The sequence below is a fragment of the Trachurus trachurus genome (genome assembly GCF_905171665.1).
Source record: "Trachurus trachurus genome assembly, chromosome: 7".
Classification (NCBI taxonomy): domain Eukaryota; kingdom Metazoa; phylum Chordata; class Actinopteri; order Carangiformes; family Carangidae; genus Trachurus; species Trachurus trachurus.
This window is the reverse complement of record NC_139901.1, coordinates 24,505,076-24,522,321: the sequence shown is the minus strand read 5'-3', so window position 1 is coordinate 24,522,321 and position 17,246 is coordinate 24,505,076. Positions and strand designations below refer to the sequence as shown.

At 40.3% G+C, this 17,246-nt stretch overlaps 1 protein-coding gene across 1 annotated transcript in view; it reads right to left on the bottom strand.

Moving 5' to 3' along the window:
• Window positions 1-8,850: 8,850 nt before the first annotated feature.
• Window positions 8,851-17,246, bottom strand: part of LOC310988980 (synaptotagmin-2-like) — a 55,651-nt gene continuing 47,255 nt past the window's right edge. Inside the window, exons 4-10 of the mRNA XM_083975815.1 lie at window positions 17,074-17,234; window positions 12,195-12,332; window positions 11,877-12,044; window positions 11,158-11,325; window positions 10,497-10,614; window positions 10,024-10,157; window positions 8,851-9,178 (exon numbers count right to left, since the gene is read on the bottom strand). Coding sequence (XP_083831941.1) covers window positions 8,963-9,178; window positions 10,024-10,157; window positions 10,497-10,614; window positions 11,158-11,325; window positions 11,877-12,044; window positions 12,195-12,332; window positions 17,074-17,234 — 1,103 coding nt within the window. The 3' untranslated portion in view covers window positions 8,851-8,962. The remainder of the gene's footprint in view (window positions 9,179-10,023; window positions 10,158-10,496; window positions 10,615-11,157; window positions 11,326-11,876; window positions 12,045-12,194; window positions 12,333-17,073; window positions 17,235-17,246) is intronic.

Below are 17,246 nucleotides of genomic sequence, written 5' to 3'. Positions count from 1 at the left end.
GTCAGAAACGCCCCTATTTGCATATTCATCAGGGCAAACTAAATGGATTGCCCGTTTGAGAGACGCAATCCTCTGTGCACCCGATTAGTAGATCACATGTGTTTGCACGTGCAATCAAGGTTGCACACGTTTTTATACAAGCAAACCTTTCGTAGATCAGGCCCTCAGACTTTATCTCAAAATGAAGATATGATCTCTTCCATCATCTCAGAGAAAAGATGTTCGGAATACAGCAGCTGGAAATGTTTCATATCCTCCATTAAGATGTTAAAGGTTCTGTAAACGAGCATCTCTGATTCTAGATGTTGCACAAGACCACCAGCAAACCAGACCAAAACAACCGCTTCCTTCTCCTTGGCTATCTTCCCCTCCTCTAACTGCTAACTTTATACTACAGCTAATCTCTTCATGAAAACACATTTTCAACATTATGGAGCCAGTAGGTTACTTACATTAAGGAGGAGGAGAACAGCCAGTTGGAGTCTGTTAGCAGTTTCATCTTATAAATCCAGACCAGTATTAACTCCACAGTCAGACAAGAGAGATTCAGCCTTGGAATTAATCCACAGGAGCAGTGAAGGTAAAGACTTAAAAAAAACCTTATAGATATTAGGATTATAAGAGTCACAGGACCTTTAGATGAAAAGAGGTTTCTCTCTGTAACACTGCTCTCACTTGATCCCACCATCACACCTGTGACCTTTACCTGTGGTTACAAACTTTTTTTCTTTTTGGGGAGACAGAGAGAGGGGCAATCAAACTGGGGCGGCTGCATCTGTATACGGGGTGCCTGTGCCACCCCACTGAGCTAGACAACACCCTGCTATGGTTACAAACTTGGTTTAACAACAGAAACTCACATACACCAACATGCACATGCACTGGCTGCCAGACCATCTACCAAATTGATCAGTTGCTACTCAGGCCACCATTTCTCCACCACATCTTTACAATAGTTGTTTGTTGTCATATTAGTTTTGGGGGGTGGACTCACTTGGTGAAATTTCTCAGGTTTGTCCTTGATTAGCTCTGCACAATTTTAATTTCTGCAAGCCCAAAACTTCTCTGTTGAAAACATTGATATCAGAGAAACAACATCCACAGTTTTCCCACAGTGTTTATGGCCCAGTGCATCAAGTTGCTCAACAACAGTTACCGTACCTTTTTTGATAAGATACAGATCAAAGCAGTTAAAAGTGCAAACCACTTTCAACTGCTTTGATCTGTATCTTATCAAAAAATGAATTTGTGTAACCCTAAGCCTTTGTTCTGAAGAAAGGAACATAATTATGTGTTAAGACAAGTAAACAAAAATTAACGTTCCCACTGTATTTGGTAAGTGAAGGGGACTGTACATTAGCCTCAAAGGCACAATCCTTGGCCTATGCACTTTGTACAGAAGGGACAGCGTTGGTCTTTCTTGGGCATCATAAGCAGCACTGTATTAGCTGCAGTATGGTACAGTTTCCAGGATATAATTGAATGTTTTCCAGATTCTGTTGCATATTGCATTATTAATGTAATCACATTTTTGTAGTTGTTGTTGTTGTTACGCACATCCTTCATAGAGGATGTTTTTTTGTTTTTTTTAAAATCAAGTATCACATCCTTAAAACAGCAGAATGGCTACACAGAAGAGACGGTGTGTGAGTGTGTGTGTGGGAAAAAAAAACATGTACTATATTATGTTTTGTAATAGAGATATATTTATTTATTTATGCATTTTCTTAGTTTTAATCTTTATACATTGTTTACTCTGTTTTCTTTCAAAGGATTGCATTGCACCAGTTATTGTTGTTGCTTGGCCCGTTGGCCATCTTTGTGTTTGGTGATGAAAACACAAATGCCAAAATCATCCAATGGTAGATGTGCTGTAAATCACCGCTGACATTTTAGCATCCATGATATTGCCTAATCTTAAATATCAAGCACAAAAGTTTTAGGACTAAACCTTTCATTTACTGTATGTGGACTTGCAATCAACATGATATTGTGATAAAAAAACATACACTAATTTACCAGTTTATTAGGCACAACTACTGATACAATCCAGTATAACAGTCCTGCTTTAGTAACCCATATGAAACTGAACAGCTTTTGTTATGGCTATGGCCATTTTGCATTTTATAATGTGTTCTTAATATCTCAACAAATATGTCAACAACAAATATGAAAAATTAATGAGCAATGAGCATCTTTAAATTTTATAATAAGTTAAAATGGTAGAGGAGAAATGCAGCTTTTTACTTGCACATCACCTTCACTACATTGTCAGGTTTCAGAAGGAGAGCGTTATCCTGACTTCAAAGCAGTGTGCTAATTACGTGTCATTCACGCTATCTAAAGTATAAAACTGCCAGACTCAACTTCCTATTTAAAATTCCTCTCACCATGACCAAAGTCCCCAGTGTTTGATGTATTCTTTTTGACAATGTGATGGTTTTAAAGTCCAACCAGGGCAGCATGCTATAACTCACAGTATTATCTTTGGCCACATTTAATGAACTGATTTTCTCAACATTAAAAATAAGGAACAGTATATGTCAGCTCTTTCTACATGTGCTGTTATTGAACTATTCTGAGTATTGTATTGAAACGTTTGAAATGTGTTGACTTAATAATACGCTCACATTGGTTTACTCACTTGGCTTAATAAACTGTGCGGGGATGGAAATGTTCCTGTGTGTGTGGTGTTATTATAGTGAAGCAGAGAGATTATTGTTATTAGCATCCAGCTAATGATGAAGATGAATACACTGCGTATTGAACACAAACAAATCATGGTAATTAAAAGGCCTTTATTTCCTATTTGTTTTTTTACAGAACTGGTAACACATATGATAAATTTGTAGTAAGTTATTTGGTTCCCTTGATAACTTTATAAGGATCCCCAACGTTTGTCCACATAAGGGTCAAGAGGAGTTTGTGAGCAACGTTTGTGTCCAGTCAAGGGCTAAAGCATGCGATCCACAGTAGGCACAAGTACTGACATGAACACGCGCACCACGACACTAGACACGAAGAAACACAGCTAGAGGACACAACCTGGCTGTCCTCCGATGCTTTAAAAGATGATGAAGAAGAGAAAGAGGTGGAGAAATAAAAAGAGTCTTAAGAAGTACAGTTGCACCAAGGATGAGGTGGAGGACTAAGCGCTCAAGAGGGGAGTTTGGTACGGTCCTGCATGTTTGGCAGTATACAGTATGTCCATGTTGTAAACATGAAGGCCGGCATTCTTTACGCTCAGAAAAAAAGCAGATTCAGTGGAGAACACAGTGAACCTGCTTCCTATTCAGCATAACGATACTGATGGTACGTAGCTGGTAACATATAAACAGGACAAGGACGCAAACAGAAAGCAAGACATGAGAGAGTATGGCGACATATTTCTGGCATCGGTTCAAATACAATCCTACATTCTACAATAGAAGTATACATCACAAGAAACAAAAAAAAAGACAGGAGTGATTGCACATATGCACAAGAATACAAAGAAGAAATACAGCGAGTAATAGAGGAGACAAGACGACATGTTTCAAAGTGGTGTCTTTACCTGCTGAGATGCTTCTCAACACATTTTCACGAGGTGGCAAATGATCTCACTGAACTTTGGATGCTTTCCCTTTTTAAATCCCAGCGTTTGTTTTTGTTGTTTTTCCAAAACAAATAAAGAAACCAAAAATAAAAAAAGAAATAAACACAACTATAGCTGTGTGAACGGTGCTCTAAAACTGTCTCTGCAGAGCTGGAACAGCGCAGTTTCAGACGCAATTGTGCATAAGGTATTGGACATCTACACAGCTTTCAACAGAACAGATCAACCCCCATATTAGAAATGTAACTAAGATCGTTTGAGTATTACAGTCATACACACAGAGATGTACATTTAGGAATGAGTAATGTATCTGGTGCATGCAGACCTGTACTATTATAATTATATAATCCAGAGCCATGATTTTTTTGCACCATCTCTCCTAAAGGGCCTACACTCCATCGATTTAAGCTCCCCCATAGAACTTAGATGTCCGGCGGTCATGTGATTATGGTGATCCGAGGAGTTAAAGAAAAAGAAAAAGAAAAAGAAAAAGAAAAAGAAAGGTGTGCTATACATTTACCTGTAACCACATTTGCCTCATCATTTGATGTGTGTGTCTGTTTGGGTGGGGTCAAACAGTGGTGATGAATGCAGGCAGCTGTAATCAGGTAGTGGCAGTAGTTTTGAAACGCACTGAACACATCTTGTATTTGAATTACTCTCAGTGCATCATTTGGTCACAGTCAGTAGCTTAAATGGGACACTGAATACATATCATATTGCATTAGATAATGTGCAGTGTCGCACACAGCACATTGGAAGTTGTGGCCAGGGCAGGTAGATGATGGCAGTTACATGTTTACTTCAGAGTAATTCAGAGGCTGAGGTGAACTTGAGTGAATAGCTTGAGAATTTCTGAAATGTGCTTCCTTGAAGAGTCAGATGAGGAGACTGTTATCACTCGTTGATTGGTCCTTGGGGCCAGGACACAGTTAGCTTAGCTTAGCACATCGACAAGAAAGAGGGTAAATCAGCTAGTCAAAGGTGACAAATCTGCCCACCAGCACTTCCACAGCTCAGCGATTAACACACTACCTTTCATTAGGTTACCAGTTAACACACACAAATATAAAAACATGCTGTGGTTGTAAAGGGGATTCTGTCCTGTCCTGAAAAAAAAAAGACTTCAAGGAGCCTTTTTGTCTCTGGGAGGCGATGAGGCAACCATAAGAGACTGATTCAAGCTTTAAAAGAGGCCGAGTCATATTTTGGACAGAAAAAGGCTAACTGTTTCCCCCTATTTCCATAGTTTATGCTAAGCTAAGCTAACTGACATTGATCTAATCCTCCAACTCTTTGCAAGGGAGCATATCTCTAGAAATTTTGAACTATTCCTTTGATTTCATACCATGTGCATGACATAATATGTATTCCTATATCTTTATATAGGCAATGTACCTGTGAAAATCATAACTTTATGCATAGTTCTATGGGAGGGATCCAGACCTAAAACATGGGTGTCACTGTTTAAGTTTCTCTTGTTGCCTTTAACATTGTTGAAGCTCTAAGTGTTTTGCAGCTTGAAAAGTTTGATAGCAATAGGAATCGACAAAAACCATCAGCTTGAGCTTTAGATCACCAGCAGTAAGATATCGATTGTACATGTAGTCATAGTACAAAGTGCAAGTAGAGAAACTTAAAGCGTGACCCAGTTTGGTTCATAAATTGCACTCAGCCCAAGAATAGAACACACTCTCATATATCTATCTATCTATATACGTATATATAATTTTAGCAGTATTAGTGAGAACTTATTGTGATATTTTATATATTATTTATACTATCAAAACAAGGCATATACATTACTAATCACAATACTGTAAAATCAACTACCTCTATGAAACAAGGACATCAACAGCTCTGAAAGTAGAAAAAGACACACTCACTCTACTAAACTCACAACTGTTCTCAATGCTCACATATACAGTTAAATGGATTTTGCCCTCTTGATGAACAAAGACCTCTGAACGGAATGTAGAAGAAACACTGGCCAAGGAAAAATGAAGACGTCAGATTTTTTTTTTCTTCATAAATAAACTCTAGCTACTCGGCTGAGCTCTAAAGAGTTAGTGCTTGAGTTTTATGGCTTTAGTTTTATCTTATTCATTTATCTTGTTTACACGTACACGTTATTGTATAATAAACACAGTAAAAGAGACACAGCCGTGAAGGGTTTCAGGTCATCTAAATAGAAGTGAAAAATAAAAAATAAAAACTTCCCAAGTGAAGAAAGAGAGAAGGGATTCCAAGTCATTATTTGTCTTTTGGCCCCTGGACATGGATTTTATGTAAAGACGTGATCCAACAGACTTCACTCTCTGGGTCAGTACTGGCACTAATAATGACTCCCACTCCTCCTACAGATTGCAGAATTATTCAATCTCCTTCCAATAAGTTACTTCACAAAAGCACAGTGCCCAAATCTGCTGTAGGAAAAAATAGTCTTCTTATAGACTTGGAGACCCCCTCCCTGTTCCAAATATTAAAAATCAAAACCATATTTAAAAACATTAAAAAAAAAAGAAAAAGAAAAAGAAATGGCAATAAAATTCAGAAATAAGTCAAACATTGGCCTTCAGATAAGTGCTGGAACAAAAAACAAAAAAAAGTATGGCAGTTAAATGGCAACAAATAAAAAACGTTGATCACAAGGAGATAGATAGCAAGCATGCGGCTACATTTTCATCCTACATGAACTCACACACAGTACTGGACGACACACTTGCTTAAGAATTTCAGGCGTGGAAAGGTTCTTATTAGTAATAGTACTGTAATATTTGTATGACATTCTCTCCAATGACCCTCATGGAAAATAAATACGCATTTGTTTCATTTAGAAAATATACAAGTGCATCTTTTTTTCTCCCTTCATTGTGTTATTAAAATGACAAATGACACCCATTTACGTACACGAGATATTTTTGCTTCGTCTCTAAAACATGCTCTTATGTACAGTATTTTGTATAAACATGCAGTATCAACGTGTATGAACTATGTATATAGGCAAAACTACACACCAATGGGTTGCTTGATTGCTTCCATGTTGCCTTTTCTATAGTGTTGCTTCGTCAACAGAAGAAAAAACGGTGATGTGAGGTGAAAAACAATGAGAGCATGGTCTATGTTGTTGGTTTATAAAAACATAAAGTGTTACAATTTCCAACAGAGAGAAAAATACAAGAGCCAACATTCATTAAATTCTCAAATAAATAAATAAATTGTGGTCCTGTTAAAAATATCGACTGCATTTCTTTGCACACAGTCAGCGGGTAGTTTTTGCTGCTGTTACTCACACACAGCACTGATTTGAATTAACTATATCTGAAACCAGGAGTTCAACGAGCACCTGGCCAGTTTCAGCAAGTTAATTAACAGTTCACATTTCACCAATTTATTCAAGGGCTGATGTGTTTGGATTTAGTCAAAAGACAAAAGTTCAGACTGAAAATTTCCCTTTGACAGAATATTAATTTACAAATACACTGAACCGTGACCTGATTGCTTTCTGTGAAGGAGCCAGGGAGCAACATTAAATTGAAACGTGTCTCTTTTCTTATCAGAGGAGTTCATTTATACGAGGAGACCTGTCTGTGTGTGCCACGTGTTCCACAGAAAAATTCAATCTCACAACATTTTATCACGAAAAAAAATAAAAAATACACAGATCACAGAACAGAATAATACCCAGTAGTGCAATTAAATTCAACAGTTTGGTAAGCTGTGTATAAAATACACATGGATCAGTGCCTTCTTCCAGACCGTATTCCTTGCAATCAAGTGAGAAAATGAAATATCCAAACAATCTAATGACTTACACAAAAAGGCAAAAGCAACAACAAAACAACTGCTTATATAATGCACTCCCTTGCTCTTATATTAAAAATCAGCAGTAAAACCAGTTATTCTTAACGTAAAATAATTAAAGCTCTGGTTTCTGAGGGTACTTAAACATAACAGTTGGATTTAAAGTGCTTGAGGAATAAAGTTAAATCAAATAAAACACATCTGGATATTAAAAGGAGGAAAAGATCGAAAAAAAAGAGAAGAAAGAAAGAAAGAAATGAAGAGAACAACACCGCTAACTGGAAGGCGTCCCTGGTAGTTGAAAATTGCTTATTTTGTTACTTGGAAGGCTTGTCTCCTTTATGACTGTAAGACGGTTATAGGGATTCCTTTGAAGTAAAACCCTTGTGTCAAGTCCATGACTAATGGCAGTAGCACTGAACAAGTGAGATACAGAATCAGAGGCATTGGGAGGGGAGGTGGTAGACTGCAGGCAGTAATCGACACCTTGTAAATATCATGTCATTGGTGGTTGGAATCAGTCAGTGTTGTACCCGCTCTGATATTTTCCTCGCAATTTTTGTTGCTCAGATGACAGACACAGCCTTTTTGCACAGTCAAAAATACACAAATACCCCCCACTTTCTTTTTTTTCTCTTTTTTTTTCCATACTGAAAATCCAGCACTCCCTCCCTCTCCCCCTGACATACCATTTCATGGATGAGCTAACTAGTCGCGCTCCTTTACGTCACCGAAAGAAAACAAACAAAGTGGTCAAGCTTTTGAATCCAACGTTTTCGTGGAGTATTAGAATAATAAGAACCCGTTTAGAAAAAAAGGCATGGAGTTTCAGTTTCCTCTCAGTTTTCCTGAGACGAAGGGTGAAAGGTCAACTAATCAAAACGGCAGTGTGTTTGTGGGTAACCCGGATAATATGTGCTTATCCCTACTCGCTACCCACCTCTAGGAATGTACTTCAAACTAACAAAATCTTCTAGTATGACAACTGGCAGGTGTGGAACATGGTGCACGATACACCTAAGGAATGGACCTGCTTGTGTTATTTCTCTATCTTATGGCAGTATAAAGCATTTTATTATTAAGCACTATTCTAAGCAAACTGTGTCACTAAAGGGAAGGGGCGAGAAGTACAACATGAGTGAATGTATGTTTTATCCCCTCTATCACCAGATTCCCATATAGCACTCTTACTGTTCTTCATAGTCTACTCTGTATTCTTATTAATGGAACCACAACCCCAATACAAAAATAGATCTAAAGGAAATCAACGGAGTCTCTGTCCATCCTGTAACTTCTCTTATTTTTTTTTTTTCAATGACATGATTTAATATAACATGATGTTTTTTAAACCCTATTTCCCATCATGTCGAATGGTATTTATGGATCTTTTGAACGGTGGCAGTGGAAGAGGAAAAGGGGGACGGGGACGGGGGCGGGGGGAGGTGGAGGGAGTGGATGCACAGTCGGGGTGTTCTTCTGGAATATACACTGATATGTGGGACCTGATGGGAAATACATGGGTAGACAGGTGCAGGTGTGGGGACGATGTGGTCGGGTGGGAGTTTACTTCTTGGCATTCAGGGCTGCGAGGGAGGCATCCACCTCCTCCTCTGGCTGCAGTGGATGCCACTGGGCGATGGGACGACGGGGGTTGGCCAGCATGTCGGACCAGTGTTTCAGCCCGGCCCCCGTGGACTTGCTTCCCACCCAGATCTTCCCAATGGCGTCGTTCTTGCCAATCTTGTCATAATCCAGCACAGTGATCACAGCTTGGATTTTCTGGGAGAAACAGGAGAAAAGCATCACAGCCAGATTCACAATGTCAGAGAGACTGAATAACAGTGACTTGTTTTAATGTCTTTTATTGCTGATCACCCTTTTCTTTGTGTCCAAAATAAATAATTCTGCTTTTATTTTATAGTGAACGGTCACTATGAGCAGCAAAAGAGCCAGACATTTTTCATGGAAGTTGGTGGTGGAGACCAAAACGGAGCTTAAAGTGACTGATTATTTGACTTAATTAATTTGCTACGACTCAAAGATTTGTTGTTGAAATATTAAAGGACAGGATACAATTTTGAAGAAATTGTCAAGTACCCATATGTTGTTAACATTCTTAATCTTCATATTTGATAAGATTTTGTTTTCAGTGTAGGTGATGAGGGACAAAATTCACAGACCTCCATTTGTCTGAAAACAAATTCAAATGCTGAGTGTCCAAATATCAATATGATTATAAATGATGACCACATCTCATGGTATCCTTAGTTCATTTTGTGTAAACTGCAAACAAACTGTCACAAATTGTCTGCATAAACATCTGTTGACATCCTCACCTTTACCTAACGCCCATCTGTCATGTAAAGATAAAAGAAAACATGGTAATAAAACAGCAGAATTTCTGTATATTTTCTCTTTGATGCCCATAAATGAGTGTGGTTGGTGTTAGATCTACTCTTTATATCTGGCTGTCCATATTAATTGGAAATGAGCTGTTTTACTCAGGCACAGTACTTGTTATCAGTAGTTCACTCTCTGTAGAACAGTACTTGTACATTTCTAGGACAGCGTGGAGCTCTCTCCAGCCTTGACAAATATTTCAACACATTACTCTGTGTCCTTACCTGCATTTGCTCAAGAGGAATCTCAAAGCTGAAGGACTCGTTATAATATGGATTCAAAGTGTTCTTCTTCACCGTCGTTTTCTTCTTCTTCAGCCTCTTTCCATTCTGCAGCAGGTTAATTTTCACATAGGGATCTTGAAATGGAGGGGGGAAAAAAAGGCAAATCATGATAAGCTGATCGAAGATACGTTGCACATGCATGTTTGGGCTGCAGTGCTGTAATGCACCAACAGATGGGGCCAATGCTGAGGCCAGAGGGAGTGTGAGTTGCTGCATGGTGAGTACTGCAGCGTCAGCACGTGAGCAGAGCAGGAACGACCTAATGGCTGCGCTCGCAGGCACGCTCTCATATGCACTGCAGTCCCACTGCGAGCATCCAAATTTCACGTTAAGCTGACCAGAGCAGCTAATTCAATGTTAAGTCTGATAATGAAATTCAATATTTGATGCTGTGCTCTGTGTATATACAGTACCTGACAGTCCACCCACGTCCATTTTCTTCAGGTTCTTAGCCTCCAGAATACAGATGGTGAGTTTTCCAGCAGTGGGGACGTAACGCAGGGAGATGCAAATGTCACCCAGCTTCTCCGGCTGTAAGGATGAGAGCGGGAGAGAGAAAGTTAAAGGAGATCCCTGATGTATCAAATAGATATACACAAACGGTTCCATCTTAAATATACACTCTCAATAACATCATGTCTCTGCTGTAATAGCAGCAGGAATTATTTCTTAAGCTCGTTGTCTCAAAATGAATAAAATATGTGAGACTGCGAGCAAAATAAACTGTGGAGTGAGTATTTCTTTTTAAGGTGGCTCAGGGGAGGCAGCTGTAGCATTGACTCAAGTGTGTTATTCATATCCTTGTGCAGCATAATGATGAAAGCAAGAAATTACAGGCTGCATGGCTCCAGAGGAAGCAGTGCAGTTGGTCAGGAACCAAAGAGCCTGTCCTTTAGCCTCATTGGTGAACAGATGAAGTTGGCAACTTGTGCTCTGGGTTATTTTTAGACTATGTCATCAGCTGTTTACGTCGCCTTATGCAAAGGAATATGACTAATAATACTGGAGACTGGAGAAGTTTATGTCAAAAAACCTCTCCTTACGTTAAACGGTCCCAGCCAGTGCGTCCCTTACCTCCTCTTGGTCTGCGCTGTCCAGGTCCTTCCACTCCTCAATTGCCTTAGCCAGGTCAAGGGTGTTCATGGGAATTTTAATCTCTCCAATGACATCATGTTTCGAGAAGCGATCAAAGTCGTAGACGGACATCACCAGAGTCTTCCCTCCCATCTCTTGGAATGGAATCTGTAAGATGGTAACCAATACCCAGTTCATTCATTCCTTGGAGATAGAAAAGAGCAGTTCACACATTTCTAACGATTTCTAAGCGACTTTGTATAAAAAATTCTGCCGGATCAGAACTACAAAGCCACGCGGGTTGCGACTTTGGCCTATAGCTCTAAATTGCCTGACTTAATAACGTGCTGCTTCAGCAGAACTGGCCTGACTTTGACAAAGCAAAGCTGTTTGAATTGTTTTTTATAGAGCTGTGTCAGCAGGTGAGGTGCACCAGAGGTGGCACTCTCCTTTAATGCGATTCCATACCACACTCCCCTTGTCAGACACCTTCAATATGTCTGTGCCTTTTTATCACCGCGGGCTAGAAGTGTTAGTAAAAAAAAGAAAACCAGAATTGAAGCAGCACCTAAGCTCCTAAAGAAAGTGCGGGGAGAAGAAAGGAAGAGTTGAGGAGCAGTTCACCTTTTACAAGACCCGTCTACCCATCAAACAGGCCGACGTACATGCTGTTTTAATAAGTAATAAGTGAGGGGTGAGGATGAGGTGCTTTGCTCTACCTTGAAAACGAAGGTCTCGTTGAAGACAGGATTGAGCGTTTTCTTGTGAACCTTCGTGTCGTACTTCTTCTTCTTGTCAGGGAGGACAAAGACCTTGACGTAGGGGTCAGAGGTGCCGCCGCTGTCCATGGAGAGGAGATCAGCTGCTTGCAGGATTCCCACAGTCATCTGGGGAGGCAGAGGTGGGACTTTAAGGCAGTATATACTATAGCTCCATTGCAAACTCACACCTAAACTAAATCCAACAAAAGCACTGCCAGACTAGAGGAAATGCCACCCAAAGGAAATCAGGCACTGACTGTCTCTACATCTACTCACCTTGTTCTCCTGGAAGTCATAATCAATGGAGTACTGGAGCTTCCCGAGCTTTTCTTTCTCCTTCACTTCCTCCTCTTTCTCGTCCCCAGTGAGTCCAGGCTCGACATCATCTTCCTCATCATCTTCATCCTGTTGTTTCTGCAGAGACAGAAGGGAGGCATGCGGCAAGAGAAGGAGTGAGAGGCCGGTTCTGAGGCGGCGGCGGCTGTGCTGAACACCAAACCTCAGCAGTCGGGTCAGTCAGCACCTACCTGCCACACTTACCCCGGCTCACCCCGGTGCTACTAGTGCAATCTGTTCATCGATGACCACGGTTGCAACCTGACTTGATTTCACTATTTCTTGGGTGACACCATTTGCTGTTTTCTTGACTTTCTTGTTTTTGGTTTTGTTTTTTTTTCTCCACGAGGATTACAGGTGTGTTACTGTATATATCTGATATAATTAGAGGCAGGGGATTTACTCCTGGGTTATATACTATTATAAATGCCATTTATATAGATGAATCAAAACAGATTAATCAAAACTCTCAGCGTGCAAAGAGTGGAAAGAGAGGAAGAGTGAGAGAAAGAGAGAAAAAGAGAAACAACAGAAAAAAACAGTCAATATACAGGAGGTGGACAGAGGCAAACAGGAACACCTTACATTAAATGCAATCTAATACAACAGACGTGCAAAAAAAAAAAAAACTCTGGAAGTTTTGTTGTTTTTCAATTATAAAAATGCTGATTATCCTTTGTTATTATCATTAATGAGAATTGGTTTTCAAATTAATATGACTCACGTGTGTAGCTGCCATTATTTGTGACAATATCGGGTACGGGCAAAATACCGGCAGCATGACAGCAATTGGGAAAGTTTGAGGGAAATCAAGGTTTACAAAGGCAGCTACACAAATCCTATGTATGACTCATTCCAAATGAGTCATATTAAGTTTTCCAACAAAGTCTCAAAAAATCGTGACGACGTATCCCACACAGATGAAAGCTTCATGAGCCAAAGTGCAGAGAAAACAAACTGAAGGATATTATAGGATACTTTTTTTTTGTTTTGAAAGCAGCATGATGCAAAACCTTTCTGACACAAAAGAGTAAACACTTGCTGCATGTGTTGCAGAGCTTTGGCATTGCACTGCATTGTAGTGACAGGTGTTCCTGTTATTTTGTCCACCCCGTGTACAATAAAAAATCTCCAGTACAGTTTGTCACAGGAAGCAGAGCGTCCTTACTGAGAGGAAGTGAGGGACAGACATGATTTTTATCAAACCACTGATGCAGTGATTCCTGACACTTTTCTTGAAAAGCCCTCAAACTTGCTAAAAAAAAACTGCAGGCAAATACCCTCAGATAACACACGCTGCGCCAGCTGACAGTGTAAAGCTGTTTGACAAATACGTTTACTTCAAGCCAAACAAAATTACTGTTTGCCGTTTATCTCCTCCTGACATACCAAAGAATCATTAATGTGTTTACACTGCTGTTGTACTGTAGATAGCATTTTTGCCGCTATTATCGCCGATTACTGTAGCTACCTGAGTCACTGAAAGATTTCACTATTTATTCCAAACAGAGTCCAGATTTTCCACCTGATGCTCTGATGTGGATTGTTGTAACTCTTGATCATAGGATGCAACAAAACTCAGCAGTTTATTAACACTTAGCTGCTCCTGAGATAATCTGGGCGTGATGGATGCCTGAACATCACTGCCCTACAAAGGCAAAGTGCAGTATCTGCATTTTTTCAAAAGTGTGGCATATTCTCTTGAATCTGGTAGAATTTGCAGAGTTATTGGGCTTTTTATTTTGCTGTTCATCCAAAAAAGCACTATGAAACCAAGGCAAAGTGCAGTATCTGCAAACTGTACCCCCTACATTCTATAATTTATTCTATAATTCCATTGGAGTAAAACCAAGGCAAAGTGCCGTATCTGCACCAAAACCAAGGCAAAAGTGCAGTATCTGCCATAAAACGGTCAAAATTGGTCAGAAAGACAAACTACAAAATACATTTAATTCAGTCCACCTTTTTCTAATCAATTATAGACTTGGTAGTTATTCATAATTTGATGCTTAAACCTGACAATGAAAAACACAAAAAGCTGTTTTTCTCAGTTTGGCATTTTTTTTTACAGATACTGCGCTTTGCCTTTGCAGGGCAGCACTCCTCTATATGTCGTCCCTTCTTGCCTGAACATCACACCCGGCGACTTTTCATCTCTTCAGAGGCGGTCGTGACTAATAGAATGAGGGGCAAATGATGCTCTGATATTAATATTAAAGTAAACTTTCATTTTCAGATGCTGAATGAAGCTGGATAATATCTCAGTATGGCCTACTTTCCTATATGGCTGTCTTCTTGACAAAACACTGATGTCCTCGTAAGACTGGAGGCTCCAGCTACTCACTGATGAGCTGGAAGAGGAACAGGGCACACACACACACACAGAGAATACGCACACCATCACACACATACTACACACCACACTGTAGCGTCCACACCCCATCTCCATACGCATACACACATACACACACACACATTTTCTTACATACAAACACACACACATTTTCTTACATGCAGGCTCTCATGCATGCTTAAAGATACACACTCTCTCTCTCACTTTCTCACTCACATTCTCACACAATATTCCTTATATGTGGCATTCTCTATCTTTATAGTGGTAAATGCTTTTCATTCGAGCATGCCAGGCCACACAATGCAGGATCCAAGTTTCTTTCTGATGGCAAATGTGAATGAATTACCTTGTAGTTTCTGAAGGTAAAACTTACGCTTGGATGTTTTTTTTTGTTTTTTTTCCTAAAAAACCCCTCTGTGGCAAATTTTTGTCAGTTCCAAAAATTTATGTACATGTGTTCTGAGTGAAATGTACACATCCATGGAGGGATCATGCTACATTGAGAATTACCAGTTGTTCTCAAACTTCCAGTGGGGGTTCAAGGATAAAGACATGGTACGTCTGAATGAATGCCCTTTGGTCAACTCCACGGGATTGAACTGCAAGGTCAGCGCCGAGGTTTTGCTAAATGAAATCTGTGTCAACGCCGTCGGCCGATTGCGTTAGCTTTAAAATCGACTGAAATCAGGCCTCTCTGCAGTTGACTGCAAATGTGGGCAAACATTCTGGCTCACCATTTCTCCTCAGTGAGACCCAAGTGCTTCAGGATAAGGAGAGGGGGGAGGGGCATCAATGACTAGTCACCTAGTAATGTCAGCAGCATGGGTCATCCAGGAAAGTTACTCTCAAGTCAAGTTGTGGCCATTCAATGGTACCTACTGCAAGGGCATATGCTGGTCTTTGTCAAGCGATACCAACAGCTTTAACTGTTGCAGAGCTCTGAGCGTGTTTGCACAGGTGGGGGGGGGCACAGTGTAAGAATTTCTGACCCAAGTCAATGTGTATCTGGAGAGTAAATCGACTGTCAGCCAGGTTTCCTCCGCTTTTTGTTTGTGTTGCACAATCGAGGGGTTGTCGTGGTGGAAACATGCTCAAAGCTCTCAGTTAGGTAAAGTTTCAGCTACTCTTTGACAAATATCCAGCTTACCCCTTGCACATGCATGTTAGTGATCTCTAGTGAGTTGCTCAGTGCACTCGTCATTCAAAAGGCTCAACCATAGGATGAGTTTCATGTTCAGTTCAAACCATAGACACTGAAACAGGTCTTTGTTCTGTTGTTTTTTGCCAAAAAATTGCAATCTCTGTATAATCAAGACATAGCAGTTGGTGCGGCATATCAGTTCAGTGGATTTTGCGAAGCAGCTTTATCGCTCCCATAGATTCCTCAAGCACCCGCAGCACCTAAGCTTGCAAAAAACTAAGGAAGCCATAGCACTCATTGTCATCATCATCATCATCATCATCATCATCATCATTGCAATCCAATCCCTCCAAGCCCAGCCCACCCCCCCCACCACCGCTTCCCCCCCCTTTGCCCTGGTCTGTGCTTACACAGAGCGGCCAGAGAGGGGTGCCGCGTGCCATCAGACCTACCGTAGGCAGAGAAGTCCACCACAGTCAAGATACACGGAGCACACATAAGACACAAAGCAGGAAGGAGGAGAGCAGAGACAAAGGAAGAGATTGAACTCACAGCAGACACCAAAGAAGGGTAATCACAGCAAATGTAGTCAGCTACAGTGTAGGGTGCGAGGAAAATGACAGATAGAGGAACCTCCTCGTTAGCACAATCGCATCTTGTGCGGCAGGGGCCGTTGGGTTTTAAAATAACTCCAGTTTTAGAAGTGTTCTTATTGTGCTTCGTTAAATCATCAATCACACGTGTGAAAAAATAATAATCACAGGCCCAAAACAGCACCATTGTGCTAACTGCTAATTTTCATAATTACTCTCTAATGACTGAAGAAATAAACAATAGTTGGGCTGTATAGATAGGGGTCCTGTCATTTTCCACTCAAATCCCAAAGCACAAGTGAGAGAAAGAGCAACAATAACACGACAAATACATTAAATAACAAAAAAAGAAAGAAAGAGAGAATGAAAAATAATCATGGTGCGTAAAGAATGTAATTAACACCTGCGGAGAATACACTTGACTGGGTTAAAAAGCCATCAAAAAGCTACACAGGCTGAGCCAAGGATATGTAATCTAACACATTTCAACCAGGAAAATATCATTATTTCAATGTCACTCAGGTAAAATATGAAACATGATGGCTTCTTGTCCAAATTGTCAAACATATTGCTGTATGCTACAGTCTGCTACAAAGCTAAACTTGGAGTCTCTTAGCTGTTACATAATGGCCTCATATACAGGTCGGAGCTGGCTGTGGTTTGTCTTGCTTCGTACACAGTGTGGGTGTTAATTCCCTCAGCCGTGACACCAACTCCTGCGGTGAAACATACCTCTCCGCCTTTCATGTTCTTCATGCCAATGTCACCCTTCCCCTTCTTGCCCTTCTTGTTCTTCTTCTTCTTGCAACAGCATTTCTTGATGATGCAGAAGCAGCACGTTAGAATGAGTAAAGCAGCGACCACGGCAATGGCAATGATGGCCCAGGATGGCACTGAGGAGAATA